General features: G+C 53.6%; 1 protein-coding gene across 1 annotated transcript; it reads left to right on the top strand.

Moving 5' to 3' along the window:
* The first annotated feature begins 1,122 nt into the window (after positions 1-1,122).
* LOC143833810 (uncharacterized) lies at positions 1,123-26,318 on the top strand. The gene is given in 14 exon segments (XM_077330037.1): positions 1,123-1,234; positions 3,982-4,845; positions 5,076-5,196; positions 5,985-6,767; positions 8,490-8,676; positions 9,419-10,337; positions 11,299-11,440; positions 12,782-13,547; positions 18,221-18,716; positions 19,131-19,257; positions 20,581-20,633; positions 21,390-21,516; positions 23,847-24,713; positions 24,716-26,318. Coding segments are annotated over 13 exon segments (5,712 nt in total). The 5' UTR covers positions 1,123-1,234; positions 3,982-4,089; the 3' UTR covers positions 25,084-26,318.
* The last annotated feature ends 81 nt before the right edge of the window (positions 26,319-26,399 follow it).

Raw genomic sequence — 26,399 nt, 5'->3', positions numbered from 1 at the left:
GCTGCTCTCTGAGAACTGGGACTAGCCCAAATCACCCATCTGGCTGTATGAAGAGGAGTGGGGAATTGTTGTTATGTTATATAATTTTCTAAGGCGTAACAAGATTATAATCAACAGTAAACAATTTTAACAATTTAAAGTGTACCTCAGTATGAAGATTATCACCTTGGCAATTGCTCCTGAATGATGGGGTTGCTCTTCGGCTTGCCCAAAATGAATTCAAGCCATGTGACATTTAAAAGTACGCTTTAAATTGTTTACTGTTGACTATAATATTTTTATGCCTTAGAAAATTGAATAACATAACAACATTTGATTGGGAATTATATTAGTATTCCAGAATAGCACTGAAGAAGATTCAGAAAAATCATTGAAAAATCACTGAAGACAATTCAGAAAAATGGGCTTATTGAATACCTGATTGCTTATGTTTTTCAAAGTATCACTCAACATGTAACCTTTTCTTTTCCTTTATGTTCTGTTTTAGCTTTGGGACCTGACAAGCAGCAGCCAGAGAACTCTGGTCCTCCCAACTCTGGCCCTCCCCACCCTACAGAAATCCGTTCCCCTGGAGGACCTGGATGCTCTGGAGGGTTTTGTGCTCCACTGAGGTCCCTGGCCTCCCCAGGCCCTAGCCCGAAATCTCCACACTTTGATGTTGCGGCTCAGAGCAGCAGACTGACCTGGAGAGCCAGCTCCCCCCCCCCGTGCAGCCTGTTAGGTGACCTTGGGCCTGTGACGGTTCTCTGAGAGCTCTCCCAGCCCTACCTCTCCCACAAGGCGCCTTCTGCGGGGAGTGGAAGGGGACAGGCGTTTGTCAGCCGCTCCTTCGGGGGCTAAAAAGCGGGCTGCAGAAACGCTCTTCTGCTTGCGGGGCTTTCCCAAAGTGGGGCGGGAGACCGGGGGCACCTGGCAGCCCTCAAAGGTCGGCTCAAAACCCTTCCCTTCTTGTATTTATCGGCCTCCCATTTCAGGCGTCGATCTTGCTGGGGGCGCTGGGGGGCGCTGCGGAGACCCTCGCCCGCAGCCGCCTCCCTTTCTTGTCCGCGCAAAGCCCGTGGCGAGAATCGCCTGTCCCGGCTGGCAGCCTCAGCCCCACGGAAGGGGGGAGAGGGAGGGGGGAGGGGGGGAGGGGGGGAGGGGGGGCTTTCCGAGACCCGCCAGCGGGAGGAGGAGGAGAAGCGCCGGAGGAGCAGCAGCGGCGGCGCCCTGGCCCGGGCGGGGGGCAGAGGAGGTGAGCAAGGGGGCGTGCAAGGGGCGTGCAAGGGCTCTCCCCCCCTCGGAGCAGGCGAGGGGCTCTCCGGGCTGCTGGGGCAGGAGAGACGGTTTTGCCCGGGCTTCCCTGCGGGGAAGGCACCGGGAAGGCGCTGCCTTCAGCATCCCGCCTTCCCATCCCCAACAACAACAACAACAAGAGCTGTTTTTTTATACCCCGCTTTTCACTGCCCGCAACTGACAAAACCCTCTCCCCGCAACAAACACCCTGTGGGGGAGGCGGGACTGAGAGAGCTGTGGGAGAACTGCTCTGCAAGGACTCCCGGGAGCTCTGGGGGAACTGCTCTTCTCTCAGAGAACAGTGACTGGCCCAAGGTCACCCAGCTGGCTGTACCTGTAGGAGTGAGGAATCCAGGCCCGCTCTCCAGATTAGTCCGCCACTCTTTATCCTATTATACCACGCTGGTTTACCTGTTTATACATACAGGCATGGGTACGTAACCCTGCTTTTCTCCCCAATGGGAAGTTTGCATTATACTTCTCCTTTTGTTGGAGAGCAAAACCAGTGGGGGGTATCTGAACTTTCTAGGACATTCAGCCGCTGACCCTAAGAATAGGCCAGGGGTAGTCAAACTGCGGCCCTCCAGATGTCCATGGACTACAATTCCCAGGAGCCCCCTGCCAGCATTTGCTGGCAGGGGGCTCATGGGATTTGTAGTCCATGGACATCTGGAGGGCCGCAGTTTGACTACCCCTGGAATAGGCGTTCGCTTACCAAGGAGTTTCGAGGGAGATTTGGTCACTGCTCAGTGCATTGGATACAGCAGGGATGTGATTCTGCACGAGTGGAGAGCTTGGGAAGAAAGACTCTTGGGTTGCAGGTTGTGATGAAGCTCAGGGCAGGGCAGGCTCCTGGACTTGGGCTTCCTGTCTCACGATCAGTGCTGATTTCTGCACACCGGCAGCCCCTCCGGCGTGGTGTCAGGGTTAGGAGTGGCAGTCTCTAATCTGGAGAACCGGATTGGATTCCCCGCTCCTTCACATGCAGGCAGCTTGGAGGACCTTGGGCCAGTCACAGTTCTCCTAGGGCTCTCTCAACCCCACGTACTCCACAGGGGAAGCAGATGGTTAGCTGCTTGGAGACTCCTTTGGGTAGTACAAAGCGGAGTACAAAGCCCATGTCTCCTATTGTTGTTCCCCTGCTGCCGTCATTCTGCATCAGAAATTAATCTGCTCTCCGAGATACCAGGACAGACGGACTCACATTCTAGCTGTACATGGAGAAGTGAGCAGGGACTCCCGAAAGCTGCCCCAAATATTGTTAGACTTTAAGGTGCTGCGACCTGGACCCTTGCTGCTTTCCATTGCTCCTCCCTCCATTTTGTCTACACAACAACCCTGTGGGGTAGGTTAGGCTGAGCGTGTTTGATGGGCCCGGCAAGTTTCCAGGGCAAGGTGGGGATTAAAACCCAGGCCTCCTGGATCCCAGCTTGCTGCGCTAACTACCACACCACTCCGGCTCTTGGTGTCGGAAACATGCATGTCCGTATGTGTCTCCTAGGTTTTTAGCCGCCACTCTCCGGAGCCTTGTGGCGAGGTCTGAGATATAAAATCCCCATAAAACATCATGCTAGGGTGTTTCCACTCACACTGGATAGCCCACTTCAGGGTGTTTCACAACTGGCTTTCGTGAAATGCGATCGGTGGCTGAAGCAGATCCAAACGGCATGATTTGGCTCGTGTAAAAGCGGCCGATGAGGCGGGGCTGCATCCAAGCAAAACAGTGACCCCACTGCCTTCACTTTCCCCCCAAACCCAGGCCTCAGACCAGGAAGGCGGAGGAAGGAGGGAGGTATTCCGAGTGTGCACAGAGTGCATTTTCACAAGCAGCCTGTGTTTGTGACCGTGCTGCGGAAGATTTGCTTCTCGAAGAGGAGGCCAGCCTGCAGGAGCGTCAGGGTCTTTGCTTGACAAGGCGTCAGAGATTTTGGCTTTCCCAAGAAGGGGCCTTTGGCATAGATGGGAGGCTGCAGAGCAGAAGTGGAGGAAAGTGGGCGGGGTACTTTTAATGAGGCAGAGGGGCTGCACGCAGGCTTGATTCCCCACTCCTCCTCCACATGCAGCCATCCCCAGTTCTCTCAGAGCTCTCTCAGCCCCACCTACCTCACAGGGTGTCTGTTGTGGGGATGGATAGGAAGGATTCGCAATTTAAGGCACTTTGAGACTCCTTCGGGTACCAAAAAAAAAAAAAAAAATCTAGTGAGAGTCAAACTATCACAGGGTATGTGGAATACATACCTGCTCTGGGACTCCCTGGTCTTGGCTCCCTCCCTCTCTGTCACAGACACACACAGACTCCTTCCCCCCCACACACACCCCTTCCTGGTCCCTCCCTCTCAGACACACACACACACACACACACGAAGACACACTCCTTCCCCCCACTTCCCCTTCTTGTCTCCTGCAGCAGGGGAGCCACCGTGTTCTGCGGCCGTCTGCCCGTGGCTGTGGGGCTCTTTTGGGCCTCAGGCGGCCTCAGCAGAGCACCCAGTGAGGCTCAGGGGGATTCGAACCTGGGTCTGGCTGGTCCACCCTGGTCCAACCCTGTCTTCATGCTGGCTCTCAGTGCCTTCTGCTGATTCAATTGATAGATTCGTCTAGCTCAGCATCCGTCCACCTGTGGATTCTGGCCGCAAGTCGAGATTCCTTTGGGTAGCGAAAAAAGGAGCATAAAAACTGACTTTTCCTCCTCTTCCTCCTTCTCAGGGAGAAGCCCCTTGAGCCAGCGTGGACCCCTGGGGCGCTGCCGTGTTGCATTTTGGAGCTTTCAGGGGCTGTAGATTTGGGAGGGGCTTGGTCCATCTCCTTGGCCTGATGCAGGAGTTTCTCCGTGGTGAGAAGTTACCGCTGTGGGAGCAGCGAGGGATCAAAATGGAGGAGCAAGAGGCAGCAGGCCCCAAAGTGAGGGAAGGGTCGCCGAGGGAGGAAAAGGCCTCAGCCGGCGTCCCAGCGGAGAGGAAAGGCCCGCAGGAGGTGAAAGAGGAACCTCACTGGGACACCCAGTGGCAGGACTCCCTGAAGGCCATGGAGGGCCCTCCCTCCGGATGGGCCCTCCCCCAGTTGCCCGAGGAGCCCATCTCTCCGTGGGACAACCCCAGGGCCTTCCTGGCCTCCTTCGAGCAAGTGGCCGAGGCCTGCCGCTGGCCGAGAGAAGAGTGGGTGAGCCGACTCCTGCCGGCCCTCAGCGGGGAAGCCGAGCAGGCCTTCAGCCGGTTGGACGTCCGAGACAGAGAGGATTATGAGCAGGTCAGGGCGGCCATCTTGCGAGGGGACGCCCTCCGCAGGGAGAAGCGGCGCCAGCACTTCCGACGTTTCTGCTACCAGGAGGCCGACGGGCCGAGAGGAGCTCACAGCCGGCTCCAGGGGCTCTGCCGCGGGTGGCTGAAAGTGGACGGGCACACCAAGGAGCAGATCCTGGAGCTGCTGATCCTGGAGCAGTTCCTGGCCGTCCTGCCTGCCGAGATCCGGAGCTCGGTCCGGGAAGTTGGGCCGGAGACCTGCTCCCAGGCGGTGGCCCTGGCCGAGGATTTCCTGCGGAGGCAAGGAGAAGCGGAGCAAGGAGCGAACCAGGTGAGAGGCGATCCGAGGGTTGGCACGGCCCTCCTGGCGGCCGGCTCTCGTGGAGCACGAGGGAGGCCCGGCCAGTGGGGCAAAACGGCACAGAAGAAGCTAAATCTGCCCTGTAGGTTTTGCCCCCAAAAGAGAGCGTCGTCCTCACCCGCCGACGTCAGTTCCAGGTCGAAGAACTGTCTAAGTGGCACAGGGTCTGTGAAACGGCACTATTCTCTCTGCTGTCGCAGGTGGCCTTTGAGGAGGGGGCTGGGAACTGTCCAGAGGCCGGCCAGGCCCCCCTGGCGTGGGAGCAGAGGCAGCCATGCGCGGAGGCCAAACTGGCCGAGGACAGAGGTACCATGCTTGTGGGTCAGCGGGGGTTTCTTTGGCCTTACGGGGCTTCCTCTGTTTCCTCTCTGGGCTTCCAGGCAAGGGGGAGGTCTCCTGTTGAGTGGGAGATCTTGAATGAAAGAGTCTCTGGCACTTTTTTAAAAAAATGTTTATTTTAATTCAAAATTATTGCACCGAACATAATCTGCACAAAGCCTTCAAGCCAGGGAAGGCATTTTGTTGCGAATGGCGCTTTTTGCCGCCACATTTTACGTTTCACTTATTTCTCATGGAGGGAACGGAGGTGTGTGTTGAGGCTTTTCTTGTTTCTCCTTGACCATCAGTCCTAAGAAGGATGGTTTGATTGACTGCTTCCCTGTGCATGGTGTAGCCAGGAGATTCTAAAGCAGGGGTAGTCAAACTGCGGCCCTCCAGATGTCCATGGACTACAATTCCCATGAGCCCCTGCCAGCATTCGCTGGCAGGGGCTCCTGGGAATTGTAGTCCATGGACATCTGGAGGGCCGCAGTTTGACTACCCCTGTTCTAAAGTAATCTAGCAGCCTCAAGTTCCAGCTCTTTAGCACTACCCAGGGTGCACCACAAGGAGGCGAGCTAGAATTTCCCATCTGTCACAGGATGTGAGCGTTGTGCTTTCCAGGGAGATGTGACGGAGCTCTCTGTACTCTTCCCCAGCTGTGATAGAATGGATTGAAAACGTAGATATCTGCATTTAGGGGGTATTGCCTGCGTAAGACATTATGAATCGTTTTATGCTTCCTGTGTGTAAATCGGCCATACGATAAATAAATCTTGTTTCTCCGACAGCTAAACAGCGGACGAGTGCTTGTGACGAGGGGAAATGCATGCTGGGAGATTCAGGACGTGCGGGACTAAAGGAGGGGGTGGCTGACCAAGCGGAGGAGAACGTTTCCTCGGGCAGCGAGACGGAAAACGCCCCCGAGGGTCACGAGTGGCCCAGTGAAGCCCACCCAGGAGAGGATGTGGACAAATCAGGTTCTTGTGCGGATTTTGGGGGAACTGCAGGCCTACAGGGTGCCTGTCCCGGCAAGAGGCAAAACGCATTCAGAGTTTGTGGGAAAAGCCCCCGACTCCGTAGGAATCAGAGAGCACACAGTGGAGGAAAGCCACAGAACAAGTGCGTGATTTGTGGGAAATCTTTCTTGTATAGCTCCGATCTCATCATCCATCATGGAATCCACACGGGGGAGAGACCCTACGCTTGCCCGGACTGCGGCAAGAGGTTCAGCCGTGGCTCAAACCGTAACCGCCACCAGCGGATCCACACCCAAGAGAAATTGTACAAGTGCCTCGTCTGCGGAAAATGCTTCTTCCACAGCTCGGACCTCATAATCCACCAGAGGATCCACACGGGCGAGAGGCCGTACGAATGCCTGGATTGCGGGAAACGGTTCAGCTGCAGCTCCGACCGTAACCGGCACCAGCGGATCCACACCGGGGAGAAGCCGTACGGGTGCCAGGACTGCGGGAAGCGGTTCAGCCAGAAGGTCCACCTGAACCGGCACTGTAGGGTCCACGTGGGAGAGAAAGCGTACAAGGGCCCAGAATACGGGGGAAGCTTTGGTGGGAGCTGAAAGGTTTATTGAGCATTTTGAAACAAGCACGTTTTGTCCCTCGTGTCTGGTACGTTGATTGTATTAAGTGAGTGACAGTGCGTTTTCTGTTGAAGCCACGGGCCATAAGCAACATACGAACAAGCACCCTATACATCCAACAACCTGCTCCATATACTAAAATATTAAAGTGTAAAATAAATTTTTAAAAATAAGAGTAAGATTTAAAATTGAAGTGCAGCCATTGAATGGGTGCTGTTAACACTGGTAACAAACCTTTTCCTGATCAGTGGAACAGGCTTCCTCGGGAGGTGGAGGGTTCTCCATCTTTGGAAAGGTTTAAACCAGTGGTTCTCAACCTGGGGGTCAGGACCTCTTTGAGTCAATTTTAATAGAATCACAGAATCGTAGAGTTGGAAGGGGCCATACAGGCCATCTAGTCCAACCCCCTGCTCTACGCAGGATCAGCCCAAAGCTTTTGGACCAAATCGAGTCACAGAAAGGACAGTACAGTCAATAACGGATAAAGTCTTCCACTTGGTGAGAACCAGAAGGGCACCGTCCCTGCTCCTGAAATCTCCGATCTTCCACTTTATCCTCAAAACAAGGCCTTCCAGAGGGGGGTCGATTAGATCACTTAGATCAGCGGTTCTCAACCTGGGGGTCGGGACCCCTGTGGGGGTCGAACGACCCTTTCACAGGGGTTGCGGCAGGGCAAACAGCTTGGCCGGGGGGGGGCATCCACACAGCAGCCTTGCAAGGTAGATCGGGATAGAGCGTTCATCCGTCTAGAGCAGCAGAAAAGAGTGAGATCGGCATGCTGGGACAGGACCGAACTGAGAAACCCCGGGGGGGGAAACCAATTTATGTACAATCCTGAACAACGAATCTTCACGCCATGGGTCAGTTTTGGTTCAATTTCTGGGAAAGAACCCTTGCATCATTTTATGGTTGGGGGTCACCGCAACATGAGGAACTGTATGAAAGGGTCGCGGCATTCGCTGGCAGGGGCTCATGGGAATTGTAGTCCATGGACACCTGGAGGGCCGCAGTTTGACTACCCCTGCATTAGGGCCACTCCCTGCTGCGGCTGTACCCCAACCTTGGCCTCAGGAGTCAGGATTGCCCCCTCCTTGCGCCACGCGATTTTTTCCCTCCTGGCTCCTCTCATTTCTTGAGTAGATAAAGGGAGGATTAATGGTAAACTGGCCAGGTGAGGAAGAGCTGAGCAGAGTGTCCGGGGCCACGTGGAGGGAGGGAGGGAGGGAGGGGAAGAGCAGGGGCTCATGGGAATTGTAGTCCATGGACATCTGGAGAGCCGCTGCTCTAAAGCAGAGGTAGTCAACCTGTGGTCCTCCAGAGGTCCATGGACTACAATTCCCATGAGCCCCTGCCAGCGAATGCTGGCAGGGGCTCCTGGGAATTGTAGTCCATGGACCTCTGGAGGACCACAGGTTGACTACCCCTGCTCGAAAGCCAATCTCAGCTCTCGGCGGCCTTTCTGACCCATGCCCGTGAATTGCCTTTCGCACGTCTTGCTGCGGACCGGCTTAGCAGCCCGGCGGGCTCCCCTCTTGCCGCTGCGAACTACCACTCCCAGGAGCCCTTGCAAAGGCCAGAAGGCTTCCTTGCAAACCAACTCCCCTTTTTAAAATCACGCGAAACAGATTTTTAAAAAGAGGGGGACCTTTTCGAGGAAGATGCTAAACGCCAAAAAAAAAATAAAAATTAAAAAAAGCCCACTGCCCCAGCGCAGTCTCGAACCCGCGGCAGCCGCGGGAGGGCGACCCGCTGGGAAAAGGAGCCGCCGCGCTGCCCGCGCCCCTTCCTGCCGTGCCCCCGCCTCCGGAAACGGGCTCTTTTGAATGCACTTTTTCCCCGGGAGTGGCAGCCGCAGCAGCTGTTGCGGGAGCGGAGCGAGCCGGGTAAGGAAGGGATGGCAGCGAGAGCGGGGTGGAGCCGCAGGGATGCCAGCCTCCAGGGGAAAACTGGGGATCCCCGGGATTACAGGGGCCAGACCCCCTGGAGAAAAGGGAGGCTTTTTAGAGAGGACTCCATGGCATTGCACACACACCCCGCCCTCCCCCGATCTCCCGCCCTGGAGCTGGCAACTTGTCTCCGTCTCCTGCCGGTGACAACCCTAGGTGGAAAGGAGGGAGGTGACAGAATCAAGGGGGCACAATGCAAGATCTGTCTGTCTCCCTCCCCTCCCCTCCCCTTCCCTCCCCTTCCCTTCCCTTCCCTTCCCTTCCCTTCCCTTCCCTTCCCTTCCCTTCCCTTCCCTTCCCTTCCCTTCCCTTCCCTTCCCTTCCCTTCCCTTCCAGCGTTTTTTAATTGCAGAGCTGGTTTCCTGGGTACAGTGGAGCACCTTTGGCTGGGTGCAGCCCCTGCCCAGGCCAGGGTGTGCTTGCCCTTCTGTGCCCAAGGTCACCAGCAGGAGGGAGGGATCGAACGTGGGACTGTGCGTATCACAAAGCCTGTTTTTACCCTCTGTTATCTTGAGGGCCGTTAGAGCTTTTATATAATCCATTTACTGAAATCAGTGTACAGATACTTATAGGGTTTTGTTTTTTTGGGGGGGAAGCATGCGTGCTGTCTTTGGGATGGCCCGGAAGCTCGGAGTGCTTATTTCCCCTCCTTTTGACTTTGTCCTTTTTCCTCCCGCAGGCAGAAGGCCTCCTGGCTAAGGAGAAGGCGGAAATCAGGCAGATGCTGTGCGGCTGATTGTCCCTGGTCCGTGATCTTCGGGGCTTCTTTGGACAGAGAGGGAAACATGGACCTGGAACAAGGCAGGCAGCCAGGATTTCCGTTCCCTGCGGTGTTCAAGCCGTGGGACTCCCCAAGAATGAAGGCGGAGGATCCAGAGCCAGGTGGCTCCGTGGCCACGGAAGAGTCCGGAGATCCTGAGCAAGCACCTCCCGTCACCTGTGCTGAGAGTGTCCAGGGATACCAGCCAAGGACCCTGGTGGGCCGGGTGAAGCAGGAGCCGAGCGAGGGTCTCCTTCAGCAGTGGGACGCCCAGTGGCAGGAGTTCCTGAAGACAGTGGAGGCCCCTGACTCCGGTTGGGGAGTCGCACCTTTCCCGGAAGAGCCAGCCCCCTGGGACGACGCCCAGGCCTTCTTGGCCTCCTTCGAAGAAGTGGCCGTGGCCTGTCGGTGGCCCAGGGAGCAGTGGGTGCCCCGGCTCCTGCCGGCCCTCCGTGGGGAAGCTGAGCGGGCCTTTCGCAGGCTGGAGGCCGGAGACAGAGAGGACTATGGGAAGGTCAGGGCGGCCATCTTGCGGCAGGATGCCGCAGCCAGGGAGAGGTGCTGCCACCACTTCCGGCATTTCTGCTACCAGGAGGCCGAGGGGCCCAGGGGGGCTTGGCGGCAGCTTCGGGAGCTGTGTCATCGGTGGCTCAAGGTCAGGAGGCACAGCAAGGAGCAGATCCTGGAGCTGCTGGTTCTGGAGCAGTTCCTGGCCGTCCTGCCCCCGGAGATCCAGAGCTGGGTCCGGGGAGGCGGGCCGGAGACCTGCTCTCAGGCGGTGGCCCTGGCCGAGGACTACCTGCAGTTGCAGCGGGAAGCGGAAAGCCTGGATAAGCAGGTCGGTCCCCTTAAGTAGGTTTGGGAGAGTGGTTAGAGTGTCAGACTGAGAGATGGCACCCCTGGGTTTGATCCTCTCCTCCCCCAGTTCTGCCCATGGGGAACTCACCTGGCGTGGGGAGGGAACAATGCAATGGAAGGGACATAGGGACACCATAGAGTTGGAAGGGGCCATACAGGACATCAGTGATATCAACGGGTGACACTCTGCTTTTTGGGCAAAACTCTATGGTAAGAAGATAATTCTACCAAAGAGGTTTTTCCCACAAACCAGAGTGTCCACCCCGATGTCCTTTCGGGCGATGCAGGGATGTCACATTCACTTCCTGGTTCTTTCCTTCCAGCTCCCAATAAGTTCTCTTCGCATCTCCTGCTTGCTGGTCCAACCGACCTGGCAACCATAGTTCCCACTGGAGAGATGTGCTAAAAGAAAATTTACCTCTGTTAAGATGAACCGTGCTGGATCAGGCCTTTGGTCTTTCTAGTCCTGTGATCCAGGGCCTGTGATCCAGAGTCCATATTCCTCCCAGGACTGAGAAACGCATTTATTTTTCTTGCTTGGAGCAGGGCTGGTGAGCAGAGGCAGGTCTTTTCTTGTGGTCCTGTTCACCACTTCTGTTTCAAGGACTGACAACTTGATGACCCCTGGGCCATCTAGTCCCATGGGCCACCTAGTCCAGCTTTCTGTCTCAGACTTTGGCCAACTGGAGGGCCAGCAACAGGGCAGAGAGGCTGAAGCCTTCATGAGAACATCAGGAGAGCCCTGCTGGATCAGATCAATGACCGCGAGAGGCAGGTCAGACTTTGAGAGTCACCCGGTGAGCTTTAAGGCTCAGCGGGGATTCAAACCCCAAGACCCCTCAGTCTGGATCCACCGCGGTAACTTCTGCAGCGCACTGGCAGTGGTGACATCTCATGTTGTGCGGGGACGGTTGTGAAGGGGCTTTTTGTTGTTGTTCCAGATGCCACCGTCTTTTGAGGAGGCAGCTGTGAGTTTCTCCAAAGAGTTGCAGGCTGCATCGGACACAGGGCCAGAGGAAAACCACGGGGAGGCCAAAGAGGAGGAGGAGAAGGAGGAGGGTTGCGAAGAGGGGAGCTTGCAAGGTAACACTGCCGTGGAACTTCCATTAGAGTCTCCTCTTCTCCCTGCAGGGAGCCAAGGGGGTTAAGAGCCAGTTTGGTGTAGTGGTTAGGAGTGTGGACTTCTAATCTGGCATGCCAGGTTCAATTCTGCGCTCCCCCACATGCAACCAGCTGGGTGACCTTGGGCTCGCCACGGCACTGATAAAATTGTTCTGACCGGGCAGTGATATCAGGGCTCTCTCAGCCTCACCCACCCCACAGGGTGTCTGTTGTGGGGAGAGGAATGGGAAGGCGACTGTAAGCCGCTTTGAGCCTCCTTTGGGTAGGGAAAAGCGGCATATAAGAACCAACTCTTCTTCTTCTTCTTAACTCCATCTGCAGTCCCTGCCTGCAGAAGGCTGAAAGTGTGGGTGCATGGGACCTTTAATAACAACATACACCTGGGGAGCATAACTGGGCCAAGATCCCCGGCCCCAAAGAGGTTAAACGGGCGTCAACCAGGGCCAGGGCCTTCTTAGCCTGGTGGTACTTCCTACTCAATGAGATCAGGGCCCAGCAGGAGCTTAGACCAGGGTTGGGCAGACTGTGGCCCTCCAGATGTCCATGGACTACATGGAATTGCAGTCCATGGACATCTGGAGGACCACAGTTTGCCCACCCCTGCCTTAGTCAGTTCCGCAGGGCCCGTAAGGGAGAGCTGTTCCGCCAGGCCTACGGCTGAGGCCTAGAAACCCCACCCAAAATATCGGGCCTCCCTGCTTCTGGGATGCGCAGACATTCACTGACACCCACATCCTGTCTCTTAAGGGCCCACTTTATGTGCCCCTCCCTCTCCCCTGGGGGATGGGACCCCTTCCCTGGGAAGAAAGGTGAAAGAGGTTAGGAAGGGCAATTGAGGGTCAACACGGCAGAACTTGACAAAACAATGCATGGGACAGAGAAAGTAGAGGCAAAAATACTGTTCTCCCTTTCTCACAATACAAGAACCCCGGGGCCCTCCCTGAAATTAATGAGGAGGGGGCTGAGAAGACGTGGAAGGAAGTCCTTCTTCACCCAAAGAGCAATTAATGTGTGGCACTCAATGGCCCCCAGCTTAGGCAGCTTCAGGAGGAGATTGGGTCAACATCTGGAGCAGAGGTGCATTAGTGGCTCTTAGTCACGAGGTCCAGCTGGCTGGGTCAGGGCTGCTCCGTATCCCTGGGGCTTGGGGGGGGGGCAACCGTGGGAGGGTTTTGGAGTCCCGGCCCTGCTGGTGGACCTCTCGAGGGCCCCGGGGTTTGGACCACTGTGTGAACTGGAGTGGCTCTTGGCCTGATCTCTTATTTATTTCTTTCATTTATTTTCCTGTGTTACGGTCCACAGATTACAGGCAGGGGCACGAGAGCGGTGATATAACAAATCGGCTGGAAGATCCGGGTCGGGTGGTAGCAGCCCAAGAGAGAGCGACTGAGATTTTCATGGAAAATGAAGTCTCAGAGAATCCGCAGGACCGGGCGAGACAGCGGGGGACTCTCGCGAGGAACAAGGGGGGGAGGCCTGTTTGCCGTGGGGCGAGCAGGAAATCCCTCTCCGAAGCCCCACTACGTCCGCAGCAGCAGGCCTGGCCTGGGGAAGGCTGCATGCAGGACTTGGTCCTCGTGAAATACCAAGAAGTCGAAATCCGGGAGCCGAGTTTTCCACGGGGGAACGGGAACGCCCCCGGCTGTCAGGACCCGCTGCTGAGGCACCGCCGGATCCACCCCGGGGGGAAGGCCTACCAGTGCTCGTTCTGCGGGAAGGCTTTCAGCCGCAGGTCGCATTTGGTGACCCACGAGAGGACCCACACGGGGGAGAAACCCTACGAGTGCTCGTACTGCGGGAAGAGCTTCATCCAGAGCTCCCACCTGATTCTGCACGAGCGGACGCACACGGGGGAGAAGCCCTACCAGTGCTGTGCCTGCGGGAAGAGCTTCAGCAGCACCTCCAACCTCCTGGCGCACGGGAGGACCCACACAGGGGAGAAGCCCTACAAGTGCACCGTGTGCGGAAAGGGCTTCATCAGCAAGTCACACCTCATCAGGCACCGACGGAACCACGCGGCGGAAAAGACCGAGGAGGAACAGGCAGGCGCGGAGAATGGCTTGTGCCTCTGAACCAGCTTCTGAAGAGATCGGGGGAGGCAAAGGATCCGTGCTGGAGAAAAGCCATATCGGAATACCTGCCGTTTCGCGGGCGGGGAGAACGGAGTGTTGGTCTGCTGCATTTTTCTGTTCAGGTTTGATAGCACCTGGAGCCGTTAAAGGTTCAGTTTCGGTCTTTGCATCTGAATGCTAACGTAGCACGTGTGATCTGATTAAAGAGACTGATGGAGCTGTTGGGTTCATATGTTATCTGCCGGTGTGCATTTAAAAACTGTGGTTCTGGGACACGTAGTCTGCAAAAAAAAAAAAGAAAGGTGTATAAAAGGAAGGCACCATTTCCCAACAGGTATTACCTGATGAGGGAATGCTGTTTTGCAAATGAATAATTTCATAACTGACTCTCCTTTTTAGGTGTGAGAAGGGGAATGCCTCTTCTACAAAGGCATGTTTTGGGAGGAGGTATTCCATCCTAGAGACATAGAATCATAGAGTTGGAAGGGGCCTCCTGAGTCATCTAGTCCACCCCCCTGCACTATGCAGGACACTCACAACCCTCTCACTCACCCACGGTCACCTGCCACCCCCTTGAACCTTCACAGAATCAGCTTCTCTGTCAGATGGCTATCCAGCCTCTGCTTAAAAATCTCCAAAGAGGGAGAACCCACCACCTCCCGAGGAAGCCTGTTCCTGTGCATAAAAGGAGGGTAAATGGTTCTTCCAGGGAGGCACTGTTTCCAAACTGGTATTCCCTGAAATACTGTCCCAAGAAGGGATCATTTCAGAAGAGGCATCCCTTCCTACGTGTGGGAGAAGAGCAATGCCTCTTCCACAAAGGCATGTTTTTTGGAAGGGGCATTTCGTCCTGCATCCCCTCTTCTAGGGAGGACCCATTTCTAAACAGGCATTCCCAGAAGGACAAATGCTGGTCCAAGAAGGAATAACTTCAGAAGAAGCATTCCACAAAGACGCAATCGCATTTTCGGTTGCTCTTTGTTTTGTCTTGTGGGAGGGAAAAGTATAGAGCAAACTGAGCAGGGAGGAGTGAAGTAAAAGAAGGAGAGTTCCCAAATGCATCCTGTTTGGGGCAGGGAAAGATGCATTTTGCACTGAGTTAGATCCAATTTTTCTGCCCAAAGGGGACAGGGAGGGTCTCTTCTCTTTGCCGGGGTGCAGCCCTTTCCAGCTATAGGTGTTAGATACGGGAAACCTAAGTTCAGACCCCTATTTTGTGATATTTTTCCACCCGTCATTCTTTCCACCTGGTCTATGTTGAAAAGTTGTTCTCAGGGCAAAATGAGCAAGCTCTGATATACTCCCTGAGCTCCTCAGAGTAGTAATGGTTGTTTTAAAAATGCAAAATAGGCAATTAAATGAAGTTAAAATCTGGGCCCTAACTAATGGACTTCACTGCTGTGAATCCTCCCCCCCCCCTTTGCAAAATGCCGTTCTTAAGGGGAATGTGCTGCCACGTGCAGGAGCCATGGGTGCTTTGCTCTGTTCCGTCCACACCAGATTGGTCAGTGACATATGCCAGCCAGAAGTGATTTACCTCCAGGATAAGGAAAGCTTTGGCAGCCTGTTTTTGCATGGACGCCTGACGCTGCCTTCTCCTAAATCAGACCCTTGATCCAGCCAGGTCAGGATCCGGCAGGGGCTCTCCAGGGTCCCAGGCAAAGGCCTCATGCGCATTGCAGGACATCCCCTTTTAAGGCTCAGGGATAGAACCTGGGACTTCGGCATCCCAAAGCCACTGGCCTGCCCCCGAGGGACATCAGTGGGGTACAATGTCAGGGAATCCCCCCTCCCAAGCAGCCCTTTTCGCCAGAAGAACTGATTTCTGTACTTTGGGGATGAGACGTCATTTCAGAGGATCCACAGACCCCGCCTGGAGGCTGGCATCAAAGGTAAACATTGAAAACAGCATATAAAATTATGAAATAATCCATATTTTTAAAAGGCAACATATAAACACACCTTAAATTGTAACAGCATTTATTCCAGGGGTAGTCAAACTGTGGCCCTCCAGATATCCATGGACTACAATTACCATGAGCCCCTGCCAGCAAATGCCATGGACATTTGGAAGGCCGCAGTTTGACTACCCGATTTTGCCTGTAAGAAGCTACTGGACTTCTTTGCTTTCTTTTGCTGTCATCAATGACCAGGATTTACTCCCCTTTGCTTGCTCGGGAGAGGGGTCAGGGTGGCCGGCCCTGTCAGTCTGTCCGGAGCAACAGAAAAGAGCAAAGAGGCCAGGTGCAGCACCTTACGGACTAACAAAACGTGTGGCAGGAGAGCTGAAGGAGGGAGCCGTGACTCAGGAGAGTCACCTGCCGCGCATTTTGTTGGCCTTCCAAGTGCCCCTGGGCTCCTGCAGGAGAGCAGAGGGTGGAAGGAGACAGATCCACAGGCGCAGCTGGGTTAGTCTGTCTGCAGAAGCAGAAGAGAGCAAGACTCCGGGAGCACCTGAAAGACCGACAGATGTGTGGCAAGGTTGAAGCTGTGAAATAAAAGAGTTTATTTACATATCTCCCCATTCCTGTTAGCTCAGGGCAGTTAGAATCATAGAGTTGGAAGGGGCCCCTGGGTCATCTAGTCCAACCCCCTGCACCATGCAAAGGAGCCCTGTCCCGGGGGAGCTCCTCCCCTGCCCCAAATCTTGCCGGTCTTTCAGGTGCCACTGGGCTCTTGCTCTTGTCTACTGGGGAGGAAAGGGTTAAGGTGAGCAAGTCCTGGGGCTTCCTAGAGGGGTCTCTTAAAGGGGATCACTTCCTGTTCCACCACTTCCCCCCTTCCCTACCCCACCCTCAAAAGGGCAAGATCCACCCTCCTCCCACCCACCCACCCCAGCTGGGATCCGGAGAGCCCCATGTGCTTCCAGCTTGCAGGAAATGCTCAGGGCGGTGGGAAGTTTCCTAAAAGACATGCAGCCTTTGGAAGGACAGCCGATGAACAAAGGAGGTAGAGCCGCAAATGGGGAAGTCTGGGATGCAAGAGGGCACCACTCCCCCCACCCCCCCACCCCATGTCAGTGCTCACCCCTTGGGGATTTCTTCTGCTTTCCACCTCTTTGCAAAGGGGGGGGTTGCACCGGCTGACAAGCTGCCCTACCTGGAGCAGCAGGAAAGAGCCAGAATCCAGGACAGGGGTAGTCAACCTGTGGCCCTCCAGATGTCCATGGACTACAATTCCCAGGAGTCTTTGCCAGCATTCGCTCATGGGAATTGTAGTCCATGGACATCTGGAGGGCCGCAGCTTGACTACCCCGGGTCCAGGAACATCTTAAAGACTTAAAGGAAATCTGTGGCAGGGGAGGAGCTTTCCGGAGTCACTTCTTCAGATGCCTGGAGCACTGACCGGCTCCAGCGAAGAATCCGAATCTGACAGGTTCCGGCAGATGGGCAGAGCTGCCGTTTCCATGGGGCAAAAGACCAGGCCCCGAATGCAATTGCCGTGCATCTGTCACAGGAACATGAGCATCGTGCTTTTGGGGGAGATGTGGCTGAGCTCTTGGCCCTCCGCCCAGCTGCGACTGAGTGGATGGAAAATGGAGATATTAGTATTTAGGGGGATTGCCCTGTCTGCCTGCATAAGCATTGTTCCTACTTGGCTGTGTATTTTATATTATTGCGTGCTTCTTGCGTGTCACCCTGCCAATACGAGAAATATCAATGCCAAAGGATCTTGTTAGTTTTTTATGGGGGGGGGGGAGTTCCAGTTTGAAGAGGGGTTATTTTTAAGAATAGGAAATGTTTATTTGACATGTGCTGGAGAAGTCCAGGCTCCGTCTCCCCCACCCAAATCCGCTATGGGGCCACCCCGAATTACCCTGGGTTGTAACTTAAGGAACTTGTGGTTTTATTTCAGGGAAGTGAAGGAGAGAGACTTTTGCGGACTTTAAGAGGAACTGTTATTTGTCATCAGGTACATGTTTAAAGAAAACTATTTTAATGTACTCCATTTTCGCGACATGATAAATAGATTCCCCCCCCCCAAATTGTACTCGAGTTTAGAAGATTCCCCCAATGCTGCTGCCCCTTGTCCAGAGAGGAGACTTGGCTGTCAGCTAAAATTGTTGCCCTCTTTCCTGTTTGTTTACTAACATCTTCCTGCCGCTTCTGTTTTTGGGCTGAGAGGAATTAGATGCTCGTGGGCTGTGCTCTGCCGGGAGGGCACAGTTCCATTTTGTTTTGTTTAACCAACTTGAATACGTTTATATTTATATATCTATTTTAATTCTAACTCTCTCCGGTCTCTTTTTTAGGAGCGGGGAGAGAAGTCAGGGTTTTAACTGTTTTGTAGGTTTGGTGTTGAAATTTCCTCCAGACCTGGCTGGATTCCCTCCTCCCCTGTAACCGTGGGGGGGTGGTGGGGGTGGGTGTACAAAAAGTGTAAAACCCATTCAGGAGGTTTCTCACCCTGACCGCTCTCCTTTTGTTATTGTTCAGATGAGCAGCTGTGTTGGTCCGAAGTAGCACAATGAAACCAGAGTCCAGGAGCACCTTGAAGACCAACAAAGATTTATTCAAGGCGTGAGCTTTGTTGGTCTTCAAGGTGCTCCTGGACTCTGGTTCTCTTTTATTATTCTGTTATGCCTTATCGCTTGCTCACCCATCCTTCTCTACCACTTTCCTCCTTTAAGAAAGCAATAGTTTCTTCCTGAGGGTGTAACCGCTCGCAGACGGAACGGAACGTGGGCTTTGGAAAGTATCACCAGCTCTGCTTATTGTGGAAGAAGAATGGACGCCCTTGATCCACGTTTGGAGACCACCTTGGAGTACGGACTGAAGAAGGAGGAGGAAGGCTCGCCTGGCCCTGCTGCCTCCGAGGCGGAGAACATTGGGGAATTCTGGGAAACGACGGTGCGGAAGATCCTGGGGGAGGACTCTGCCACATCAGACCGGCCGTGGCAAAACTTCCGGGAGTTCCGCTACTGGGAGGTGGAGGGACCTCGAGAGGCGTACGCTCGGCTCCAGGACCTTTGCCACCGGTGGCTGAAACCGGAGCGGCACTCCAAGAATCAGATCCTGGACCAGGTGATCCTGGAGCAGTTCCTGACCATCCTGCCCCCGGAGATGCAGGGCTGGGTCAGAGAATGCCGGCCGGAGAGCAGCTCCCAGGCGGTGGCCCTGGCCGAAGGCTTCCTCCTGAGTCAAGACAAGAGCCTGGAGCAGCAGGTGAGAAAGTTTTATGCTGGTAGGACCAGAAGATGTGCAAGATTATTGTACAGCCTGCCCTTTATCATCTAAAGGGGATACCCTCGAGCTCTCTTACCTGGTTGGCCACAGTGTGAGGCTACATGTTGAGAGCCAGTGGGGTGTAGTGGCTATGAGCAGCAGCTGGGTTTGATTCCCCACTCCTCCATTCCACAGGCAGCCAGCTGGGTGACCTTGGGCCAGTCCCAGTTCTCTCAGGGCTCCAGCAGCTCCGTCACAGATCTCTCTGCCCCATCTACCCCACAGGGTGTCTGTTGTGGGGAGAGGAAAGGTGTTTGCACTTTGGGATTCCTTCAAGCCGACTTTGCCTGCCCCGTTTCTTCTTGTTCTTTTTTAAATCCAATTCTCTCTGTGACTCCCTGGATGCCCTTTTAGGTAACTGGACTGTTTGCAGAAGGGAGAGGTGATTTCTGTGAGCCGGAGGTGGCCCCACCGGGCATCAGAGACTGTCCACGCTCCAAGGAGATCAAGGAAGAGGGAGATGGAGTCGCTCTTCCAGTGGGTAAGACAACTAAGGTGTGGTTCAACCCTGTGTCTGTCTCTCCCACCTAGACACAGGAAGCTCCCTTAGACTGAATCAGACTCTCAGTCCCTTGAGGACAGTGTTCTCTGCTCAGACTGGCAGCGAATCTCTGGCGGAGGTCTCACATATCAGCTCCTGCTCGGTCCTTTTATACCTAGAGATGCTGGGGATTGAACCCGGGACCTCCTGCATGCCAAGCAGAAACTCTCCCATTAAGCCATGACCCATCCACAGGGATATTTGAAATCCATGAGGGGCTTTTATGTGTCCTTGAGCTTATGAGTGGGTTTTAATATGATCACCTCACCAATTAGTGGTCTGTGTAGCCAAACACATCCGTCACACCCAGGGGCCAGCCAGTTCCTCTGGAGGGCCAACAACAGGGCACAGAAGCTGAGGCCTGCATGAGACATCAGGAGAGCCGGGCTGGATCCAGACCAGGGAGGGTCCCTCCAGTCCGGCCTCCTGCCTCACTCAGGGGCCAGCCAGTTCCTCTGCAGGGCCAGCCACAGGGCAGGGAGACAGAGGCCTACATCAAAACATGAGACATGTTTTTCTAGTCCCGCCTCCTGTATTCCACACATATATGTCCATATATGTTGCGTTCCATCCATTTACAGTTTTATAATTTTTAAATTTAATGAGTGTAACTATGGGATGGAAACCTATTTTACTAAGGTATAGAATAGTTATAGTATTTTTTAAAAATTGATTTAATGAAATTATCTAAAATTATAGCCAATGTGGATGGAAGGTCTTCCCTCCCTCCCCTTTATTTTCTTTTTCATCTCTTTGTTTTTGGTTTATATATTTTCATGTTTTTTTTCTGTCTTTATTTGGTTGTCACGTGCCAGAACATAGAGTCGGAAGGAGGCATCCAGGCCCCTAATCTAGGCAGGATCTGCCTGAAGCATTCATGATCAGTAATTGTCCAGCAGCTGCTTGAAGACTGCCAGTGTGTGTGTGTGTGTGGGGGGGACTCCCCAACTTTCTTGGTCTAGCGGTGAGCCAGCTTGGTGTCATGGTTAAGAGCAGCACCTTCTAATCTGGCAAGCTGGGTTTGGTTCTGCGCTCCCCCACATGCAGCCAGCTGGGTGACCTTGGGCTAGTCACAGCCTGATAAAACTGTTCTGACTGAGCAGAAATATCAGGGCTCTCTCAGCCACACAGGGTGTCTGTTGTGGGGAGAGGAATCAGAAGGCGATTCATAGAATCATAGAGTTGGAACTCTGTCTTTTTGCAATAACCCAAAAGGTACATAAAGGGTGACACATCCTCACGCTCCTTTTCTAACCCTCCCAGGTGAAAGCAGGATGTTGGCTCAACATTCGAGGTCTTCTTCTCCGTGTAACCAGGTGAGTGAATAATCCCTGGGAGACGGACGGCTGAGGTGCCTCAGTCAAAAGGACATCAGAGGGGCCCTGCTGGGCCGGACCAATAGTCCAGCCTCTGCTCTCACCCAGGGGCCAACCAGCTGCTCTGCAGGGCCAACAGCAGGGCAGAGAGGCTGAGGCCTTCCTAGGAACATAGGAAGAACCCTGCTGGGTCTGACCAGGGAGGGTCCATCTAGTCCAGCCTCCTGTCCCGCACGGTTCCTCTGGAGGGCCAACAACAGGCAGACATAGAGGCCGGGGCCTTCCCCTGAAGTCACCTCCTGGCTCTGGGCTTAGTGCCTCTGAATGCGGAGGTCCCCCTCAGTCCCCCTGGTTAGTAGTCCTGGATAGCCTTCTCCTGCATGAATGTACCCATATAATCCCCTTTAAAGCTGTGTATTCCTGTGGCCACCCCTGCATTCTGCGGCAGGGAATCCCACAGCTTGTTCTGTGATTTCTGCCTGTCCTGCAGGCTTATCGGTTGGCGTTGCCAGCACCAGATGAGGTCAGGATACCTTCCAGAATCTCCAGACCTCAGAGAGGAGTTCTGTGAGAGAAAGTCGCTGCTTTGCAGGGCCTCGTACCCAGCTGAGGTTGCTCCCCCCTCCTCAGCTGCCACCCCCCCCCCGTCTACCCAACACTCCCAAGGCTTCCTGTCACACCCAGGCCCCCCAACTGAACTCTTCCTTCGGACTGTGCAGGGGAGGTGAAGAAGGGGGGGTTTCTCCTTCCTTGCAGGGCCTGGTGACCTTTGAGGAGGTGCACGTGTATTTCACGGAGGAGGAGTGGAGCCTGCTGGGCCCGGACCAAAGAGCCCTGTACATCGAGGTCATGCTGGAGAACTGTGGCAACGTGGCCTCGCTGGGTAAGGCTCCCTCCCAAAGAAGTAGGCTTGCCAACTGTGGGTGGGGAAATCCCTGGAGGTTTGGGGGCGGAGCCTGAGGAGGGGAGGGGCAGGGCCTCAGCAAGGTCGTTGACTCCGCCCTCCTTAGTGGTCATTTGGGATCCCTCTCCCACAGGGGTGGCCAGGCTGTGGCTCTCGTGGGAATTGCAGACCTTGGACATCTGGTGTGAGAGGCACAGTTCGGCCACCCCTGCCTTGATGCTGTCCTGGCTCATGCAACCCACCACTTCCACCTCCACCTCCACATTAAGGGGTGCATCGGTGGGGGGGGGACCCTTGTGGGGGGACGAAACTCCCCACAAAGGAATACAGATTTTAAGAACCCGCTCCTGGGGATGCAAACTGCTGGGGAGAGTGGAATAAATGCTAATTGGCTTTATTCGGATTTATGTGGTGTTGTGGTTAGAGTTTTGGACCAGGCTCCAGGAGACCCGAGGTCTAATTGCCATTCTGCCGTGTCAGCTTGGCCGTGGGCCCACCTCGCGGGGTTGTTGTGAGAATAAAATGGAGAAGAGAATTATGTCAGCTGCTTTGGGTCCCCTAAGTGGGAGAAAGGCAGTCAAGTAAAGTGACAAGGCTGAAATCTCCTAGATCAGCGATCCCCAACTTGTGGGCCGTGGACCACATGTGGTCCTTCAACTAATTGGAGGTGGGCCCCCCCCGGCCCTTTACAACACACTTTGGGTGTCCTTGTCTCCCATCCCTCCCAGATGGGACTATCTCGTTGCAGAGAAACAAGCTCAGGGTTCCCATTGATTTGTCATTGTCATGAGAATAAAATGTTCCTTATGTTTATTGTTGTGGCGTGTCTGTATCTTATTTTGAAGGGATGTTTAAACATTACCATAGCGACCAGAGAGCGTTAGGGCAGTGGTTGAGAGTAGAGGAGTAAACTACCCCCCCCACCGGGCCTCAGTAAAAGGCGTTGAGTGGTCCCCGGTGAGTGGTCCCCGGCGTTGAGTGATCCCTGGTGATAAAAAGGTTGGGGACCACTGTCCTGGATGATTAGAAAAGGAAACCACCCCCAGAAAGTCCAGGAATTCATGGTGTCTGTTTTAAAAGAAGCAGCCACCTTGGTGTAGTGGTTAAAAAGTGGCAACCACTAATCATTGGTGACCTTGGGCCAGTCACAGTTCTCTCAGAGCTCTCTCGGCCTCGACTACTTCACAGAGTGTCTGTTGTGGGGAGAGAAAGGGAAGGTGATCGTAAGCCACTTTGAGACTTCTTTGGGTATGAAAAGCAGGGTACCAAAACCCAGCTCTACTTTTTCTTCTTTATCAGAAGTGACATTCAGCCACTGAGGCTGTCTTTGAGCAGAGAGCTGAACTCAAGTTTTTTTAAAATTTACTCTTCATTGAACTGAATATTGCATTTCTATCCTGCCCTTTCCTCAAAGCCTTCACAGCACACCAGAATACAGCCATTAAATGTTCTTTTACAAAAGCAAAGAATTTAAAATACACAAATATTAAAATTAAACACACAAATTTCTCTGAAATTGTTTTTTTTAAACTACAGTGCTAGATGGTTTATCTTTACTGTAAAAGAGATGGGAATAGATTTCTCAGATGGAATTTAGCAGGTGGACTAAGGCAGGCAGGTCAGCTAGAGCAAGGGTAGTCAACCTGTGGTCCTCCAGGTGCTGGCATTTGCTGGCAGGGGCTCATGGGAATTGTAGTCCATGGGCATCTGGAGGACCACAGGTTGACTACCCCTGAGCTAGAGGACTGAACGTACTGTATTCTGTATAAGACGAGCTGGCTTTTTGTACCCTTTTCACTATCCACAGGAGTCCCTTCCTCTCCCCACAACAGACACCCTGTGAGGCAGGTGGGGCTGAGAGAACTCTGAGAGAACTGTGACTAGCCCAAGGTCACCCAGCTGGCTGCATGTGGAGGGGGGTGGGGAATTAAACCCGATTCTCCAGATGAAACGTTGCCGCTCTTAACCCCAACACCAACCTAACACAACTGTAGGCTTGGCAGAAAAAATCTCTGTCGTACCGGGCCTGCAGAATTGCTCAAGGCAGACCGTGGCCAGAAAAGCCCCGACTCAGGTTGAGGCCAGCCGATCTCTCTGGGACCAGGTATCTTGAGCAGGTGTTGGTTCCCCTATCTGAGAGTCCTTTGGGGGACGTTATGTGGTCTGTCTCCATGTCCATACGCTGTACCCTTTCGTGGGCCTCATGATCTGTTTCCCTTATAAAGCAGTTCACTCAATTGGATTTGTCCTTGGAGTTGAGGATCGAGGTCTGCTTCTGTCCCTTACAACGTTCTCTCCCTCTCTTCTAGCCGGAACTGTCTGGGAGCCCAAAAATGAGGGAGAACCATACCACGACATGTCAGGAGGAACCAGATACATAGAAAGAGAAGAGCAAGGATGGAAAACGGAATCGGAAGAACAGGGGGATCAGCCGTTTGCAACTCAGAGCAGTGACTTCGGCGAGATCCCGGCCCCAGAAAAAACAGACAAAGGGAAGGAGAAGACGCAGTGCCCCGAGTGCGGGAAAAATTTCAGCTCTAAGTCCAACCTTAAAACTCACTGGAAAATCCACACAGGGGAGAAGCCATTCAAATGCCTGGAATGTGGGAAAAGGTTTTGTCAAAAGGAGAAACTGATCAGGCACGAAAGGATCCACACGGGAGAGAAGCCGTACGGTTGCCTGGAGTGCGGAAAGAGTTTCATTCAGCGGATAGATCTCACCACCCACCAGAGGATCCACACTGGGGAGAAACCATACAAATGCTTAGTGTGCGGAAAGAGCTTCCGGCAAAATTCAAGCCTGGCTTCGCATCAAAAAATTCACACCGGGGAAAAACCGCATAAGTGTCTGGACTGCGGGAAGACTTTCACGTTGAACTACAGCCTGACCGTGCACCAAAGAACTCACACGGGAGAGAAACCGTACGAATGCCTGCATTGCGGGAGGAGCTTCAGTCAGAGCATACACCTGACTTCCCATCAGAGGATTCATACCGGCGAGAAGCCGTACGAATGCCTGGACTGCGGGAAGCGCTTCATTCGGAGCACCCACCTGACCTCGCACCGAAGGATCCACACGGGAGAGAAGCCCTTCCCCTGCGCCGATTGCGGAAAGAGCTTTAGGCGGAGCGCTCACCTGATCAGGCACCAGAGCGTCCACTCGAGAGAGAAGGTCTACATTGCCTGGAGTGCAGACGGAATGCACACCTCCGTTCTCGCCAAAAATTGCACACAGGGGAGAAACCTCATGAATGCTGGAGGAGCTTTCGCAAAAACCCAGACCTGACCTGGCATCCCAGAACGCACACGGGGGAGAAACCTTTCCAGTGCTGGGAATGTGGAAACTCGAGTTTAATTTCCCGTCAAAGAATCCACACAACGGAGAAACAAATTGAATTGGTCGGAGTGCAGCATGAGTTTTTGAGACGACTCAGTCCTTCAAAACAGATTCAGGTGGGTAGCCCTGTCGGTCTGGAGGAGCAGAAAACATTTGGATGGAACACCCAGAAACGTGACCTCAAACTTCTCCTCGTGTCTGTTCATTAACTCTTGGATTTGTATGCTGTTTTCAGCCGTTTGCAGATCTTGATTACGGCTAAACCATCCTCTGCTATTATCGCCCAGCCCCTTGGGCATCTTCACTCTGGACAGGCTTTCCTGGAAATTAATGCTCCCCCCGTGCCCTCTCTCTACCTCTATGTAATGTTTGAGGATATTCTCTTTCACTGTATCCGACAAAGTGTGCCTGCACAAGAAAGCTTAGGGAAGAAAAAGAGTGGATTCTTGTTCATTGTCGCAATTTTAGCAGGGTTTTTAGGGGACTTTATATCCTTATTTTTATCTTGTAAGCTGCCACGAGCCGACAATGGCGGGAAATAAATTTAAATAATAATAATAATTATTATTATTATATGCCGCTTTTCTCTACCAAAAGGAGTCTCCAAGCAGCTTACAATCACCTCTCCCCACAACAAATACCCTGTGAGGTAGGTGAGGCTGAGAGAGCTCTGAGAGAAACTGCTCTGTGAAAATAGCACTAACACACCAAATAGCACACTTCTGATTCCCTTTCAAGGCACTTTGCTCCTGGATCTTGCTGTGTGGAATGGCAAGACACACGTGTAGCGGTCGCTAATGCAGACTGAAACTGCATTAATGAGCACATATGAGAGCGCCTTCAGGCTGGGGAGCCCTGGGTTCTTATCCTCAATCGTTCATGAAGTTAGCTGGGTAATTTGGAGCCAGGCTGTCAGCCTACCTCACAGGGTTGTAGTGAGGATAAATGGAGAATGGGAGAATCAGGCAGACTCTGTTTTCTCTTCAGAGGAAGGATAGGTTTTGAAAATCTCACAGGAAGGGGAAAACCCTGGGCTCCTTCAAGAAGGGCAAGAATTGTGTGACTGATTGCCAGGTGCTTGAGTCTGATCTGGCAGCTCCGTTCTTGTGTAAACGGTATTTATTGCCTGATTTTGCTAATAGTCATTTGGTTTACATCCTTAGCATCATGAATCTTGCTTTGCTTGCTGCTTGTGTCACTGTCGTAGTTGTTCAGGGAAAGAGGGGCAGGATTTTTTTGCGTGTGGACATTTCCGTTGTACATTGGAACAACCCCCCTCCCACCAATTTGAAGTAGAGGTTAAGGGGGTTTAAATTTGCGGAAAAGATCTGGGGGCAGTAGTGGGATAGCTCAAGGAAAGGGCCAGCCCACTGTGATGCAGCAGCAAAAAGGACCGTCCCTGTGTTTAGGAAAGGGATGGAGAATAAAACAGGCAATATTGTAATTCTCCATGGTGCGGCCTCATTTGTCTCCTGGTCACCGTCTCTCCCAAAGGACATTGCAGAGATGGAAAGAAGTACAGAGA

This window comes from Paroedura picta, chromosome 3 (genome assembly GCF_049243985.1).
Source record: "Paroedura picta isolate Pp20150507F chromosome 3, Ppicta_v3.0, whole genome shotgun sequence".
Classification (NCBI taxonomy): Eukaryota; Metazoa; Chordata; class Lepidosauria; order Squamata; family Gekkonidae; genus Paroedura; species Paroedura picta.
The sequence above is the reverse complement of the archived record's forward strand: the minus strand, read 5'-3'. Positions and strand labels throughout refer to the sequence as shown.